Source organism: Orycteropus afer, unplaced genomic scaffold (genome assembly GCF_000298275.1).
Source record: "Orycteropus afer afer isolate SDZICR_OR568_19922 unplaced genomic scaffold, OryAfe1.0 scaffold00253, whole genome shotgun sequence".
Classification (NCBI taxonomy): Eukaryota; Metazoa; Chordata; class Mammalia; order Tubulidentata; family Orycteropodidae; genus Orycteropus; species Orycteropus afer.
The window spans coordinates 2,604,216-2,605,702 of NW_006921840.1; the positions used below are offsets into that span (position 1 = coordinate 2,604,216).

General features: G+C 42.5%; 1 protein-coding gene across 1 annotated transcript in view; it reads right to left on the reverse strand.

Annotated features, from left to right (window-relative positions):
* ZDHHC9 (zinc finger DHHC-type palmitoyltransferase 9) overlaps positions 1-1,487 on the reverse strand; it is a 42,075-nt gene that overhangs the window by 7,445 nt on the left and 33,143 nt on the right. The window contains exon 6 of the mRNA XM_007949754.2: positions 754-856. Coding sequence (XP_007947945.1) covers positions 754-856 — 103 coding nt within the window. The remainder of the gene's footprint in view (positions 1-753; positions 857-1,487) is intronic.

A 1,487-nucleotide genomic window follows, 5' to 3' on the forward strand; every position in this document is an offset into this window, starting at 1 on the left:
AGCAACCCCTCCTTGGGTTTCCGAGGCAATATCACTACGGAAGTAGGATTGCCCAACCTTCCTTCCGAGGAGTGGCTGGTGGGTTTGAACCAACAGCCTTCTGGTTAGTAGTCAAGTGCTTTAGCCACTATGCTACCAGAGCTCCTAGAAGTCTATAAATCCTATTATTAACAGTGATTTCTAGAAGACAAAGTCACAGGGACTTATTTTCTAATATTTGCTCCTCTGTATGTTCTGATTTTCTACAATGAACATAGAGTCATTTGGTGACTGTCAAAAAACAAAGATTCACTCAGTGAAACTGCCCCTCTATTCCAAATCCAGAGCCCCCAACTAACTTGTAAGGACCTATGAACAGCTGAAGACATTGTACCCACCCAACTTTTCAGTCTCTTTCCTAATACCCGACTCATAGCGACCCCTCTTTGGGTTTCAGAGGCAGTATCACTATGGAAGTAGATTGCCCAATCTTCCTTCCAAGGAGTGGCTGATGGGTTTGAACCGCCAGCCTTCTGGTTAGCAGTTAAGTGACTTAGGCACTATGCTACCAGAGCTCCTTAATACCCTATAGTCAGTTCCAAACAAAGCAGTCTGCTTTCTCTTCCAAACATATATATCTCATTCAACAACCCCCCATATCAGGTTTTGGCTTGCCTCAACCTTACAGACCCTGGGGACATTCCCTAGCATGCACCAAGAGAATAGGCTTCTGGGAGAAGAATGTATGGCAAGGAAAGGGGAAAATGGACTCACATCTTCATTGGTTGTCTGGTTGAGAGCCACGAGGAAAGTATGAAATCCAGTCAGTCCCACAACAGACCAGAGTGTGAAGAAGCAAATGAGTACTTCTAGAACAGTAAATTATGTTAAGGAATGTTAAAGGAGCCACACTAGGGGACTTAATACCTCATTCCATATTGATCACACCATTTTTACCTTTTGGAACAAATGTCATAAATGGTGAAGTAGCCACATATAACAACAGATGTATTCAAAACTCACTGGATGTGTCCTTCATGAAAGGTGAAGGATTTCTGTTCTATTCACTGCCATCTCCAGTGTAAAGTGTTCATCTATTTATTCATCATTAGCCCGTTGTGGAGAAGTTTAGGATGGGGCCAAAGCTCAACATCGTTGGTCATTGCTATGAATGGAAAACCCACCAAAAAAGAAACTTTATAAATAAAAATTTGGTGGGGAAAAACAGGATATGACTTATAGAAATCTCATCTGAATCTTCTTTTTGGAAATGCTGCCACTGTACAAAATAAACCTTAGCTGTAACAGAAAAGGTGGAGCTTCCAGAAAGGGACATAAGAAGTGTATCAAGGCAAAATACAGCCCACTAGATGAGGCAGGAGGAGCTCGGGTGGCATACTGTCTGACATTTGACTGCTAACCAGAAGGTTGGAGGTTCAAACACACCAGTCGCTCTGCAGAAGAGGGGGCAATCTACTTCTGTAAAGATTTATCACCTCAGAAACCTA